General features: G+C 40.6%; 2 protein-coding genes across 2 annotated transcripts in view; both read left to right on the top strand. All coding sequences in view use genetic code 11, as the record gives it.

Moving 5' to 3' along the window:
* The window catches only part of rpoC1 (RNA polymerase beta' subunit), a 2,811-nt gene extending 1,923 nt beyond the window's left edge, over window positions 1-888 (top strand). The window contains exon 2 of the mRNA in view: window positions 1-888. This exon is cut by the window's left edge and continues 738 nt beyond it. Coding sequence (YP_005088990.1) covers window positions 1-888 — 888 coding nt within the window.
* Window positions 889-1,055: 167 nt separating this feature from the next.
* rpoC2 (RNA polymerase beta'' subunit) overlaps window positions 1,056-2,500 on the top strand; it is a 4,182-nt gene continuing 2,737 nt past the window's right edge. The window contains exon 1 of the mRNA in view: window positions 1,056-2,500. This exon is cut by the window's right edge and continues 2,737 nt beyond it. Coding sequence (YP_005088989.1) covers window positions 1,056-2,500 — 1,445 coding nt within the window.

The raw sequence follows: 2,500 nt of genomic DNA, 5'->3' as shown, positions 1-2,500 counted from the left end.
TCATTACATCGCTGTGGATTGCCTCGCGAAATAGCAATAGAGCTTTTCCAGACATTTGTAATTCGCGGTCTAATTAGACAACATCTTGCTCCGAACATAGGAGTTGCTAAGAGTAAAATTCGGGAAAAAGGGCCGATTGTATGGGAAATACTGCAAGAAGTTATGCGGGGACATCCTGTATTGCTGAATAGAGCGCCTACTCTGCATAGATTAGGTATACAGGCATTCCAACCTATTTTAGTGGAAGGACGCGCTATTTGTTTACATCCATTAGTTTGTAAGGGATTCAATGCAGACTTTGATGGGGATCAAATGGCAGTTCATGTACCTTTATCTTTAGAGGCGCAAGCGGAGGCTCGTTTACTTATGTTTTCTCATATGAATCTCTTGTCTCCAGCTATTGGGGATCCCATTTCCGTACCTACTCAAGATATGCTTATTGGGCTCTATGTATTAACGAGTGGGAATCGTCGAGGTATTTGTGCGAATAGGTATAATCCATGGAATCGAAAAAGCTATCAAAATGAAAGAATTGACGATAATAACTATAAGTCTACAAGGGAGCCTTTTTTTTGTAATTCCTATGATGCGATTGGAGCTTATAGGCAGAAAAGAATCAATTTAGATAGTCCTTTGTGGCTCCGGTGGCGACTAGAGCAATGCGTTATTGCTTCAAGAGAAGCTCCCATCGAAGTTCACTATGAATCTTCGGGTACCTATCATGAGATTTATGGACATTATCTAATAGTAAGAAGTTTAAAAAAAAAAATTCTTTGTATATACATTCGAACCACTGTTGGTCATATTTCTCTTTACCGAGAAATCGAAGAAGCTATACAAGGGTTTTTTCGGGCCTACTCATATGATACCCAATCATATGGTATCTAAGCTAAAAAATTCTATGACACCAATATGAATTCGGGTCTCTCCGGTTCAACTAGGACCCCAGTTCCTGACCCGACTTTCTACCAAAATCAAGATCGAGAAAAGGAAGTTTTCCAATCATTGACTCAAACCCATTGGCGAAGTCCACTCAGCGGAATAAGGGGGTATTTATGGCAGAACGGGCCAATCTGGTATTTCACAATAAAGTGATAGATGGAACTGCCATTAAACGACTTATTAGCAGATTAATAGATCACTTCGGAATGGCATATACATCACACATCCTGGATCAAGTAAAAGCTCTGGGTTTCCAGCAAGCCACTGCTACATCCATTTCATTAGGAATTGATGATCTTTTAACGATACCTTCTAAGGGATGGCTAGTCCAAGATGCTGAACAACAAAGTTTGATTTTGGAAAAACACCATCATTTTGGGAATGTACACGCGGTAGAAAAATTACGCCAATCAATTGAGATATGGTATGCTACAAGTGAATATTTGCGACAAGAAATGAATCCTAATTTTAGGATGACTGACCCGTTTAACCCAGTCCATATAATGTCTTTTTCAGGAGCTAGAGGAAATGCATCTCAAGTGCACCAATTAGTAGGTATGAGAGGATTAATGTCGGATCCCCAAGGACAAATGATCGATTTACCCATTCAAAGCAATTTACGCGAAGGACTGTCTTTAACAGAATATATCATTTCTTGCTACGGAGCCCGAAAAGGGGTTGTGGATACCGCCGTACGAACATCAGATGCTGGATATCTTACGCGCAGACTTGTTGAAGTAGTTCAACACATTGTTGTACGTAGAACAGATTGTGGCACCACCCGAGGGATTTCTGTGAGTCCTCAAAAGAGGACGCTTCCGGAAAGAATTTTTATCCAAACATTAATTGGTCGTGTATTAGCGGACGATATATATATGGGTCCGCGGTGCATTGCCATTCGAAATCAAGATATTGGGCTTGGGCTTGTCGATCGATTCAGAGCCTTTCGAACACAACCAATATCTATTCGAACTCCCTTTACTTGTAGGAGTACATCTTGGATTTGTCGATTATGTTATGGTCGGAGCCCCACTCATGGTGACCTGGTTGAATTGGGAGAAGCTGTAGGTATTATTGCGGGGCAATCCATTGGAGAACCGGGAACGCAACTAACATTAAGAACTTTTCATACCGGCGGAGTATTTACAGGGGGTACTGCAGAACATGTCCGAGCCCCTTTTAATGGAAAAATAAAATTCAATGAGGATTTGGTTCATCCTACACGCACACGTCACGGGCATCCTGCTTTTTTATGTTATCGGGACTTGTATGTAATTATTGAGAGTGAAGATATTATACATAAGGTGACTATTCCACCAAAAAGTTTTCTTTTAGTTCAAAACGATCAATATGTAGAATCAGAACAAGTGATTGCTGAGATTCGCGCGGGAACATACACTTTAAATTTGAAAGAGAGGGTTCGAAAACATATTTATTCTGACTCAGAGGGGGAAATGCACTGGAGTACCGATGTGTACCATTCGCCCGAATTTACATATAGTAATGTCCATCTCTTACCAAAAACAAGCCATTTGTGGATATTATCAGGGGGTTCGTA

The sequence above is a fragment of the chloroplast genome of Gossypium arboreum, assembly GCF_025698485.1.
Source record: "Gossypium arboreum chloroplast, complete genome".
NCBI lineage: Eukaryota > Viridiplantae > Streptophyta > Magnoliopsida > Malvales > Malvaceae > Gossypium > Gossypium arboreum.
The sequence above is the reverse complement of the archived record's forward strand: the minus strand, read 5'-3'. Positions and strand labels throughout refer to the sequence as shown.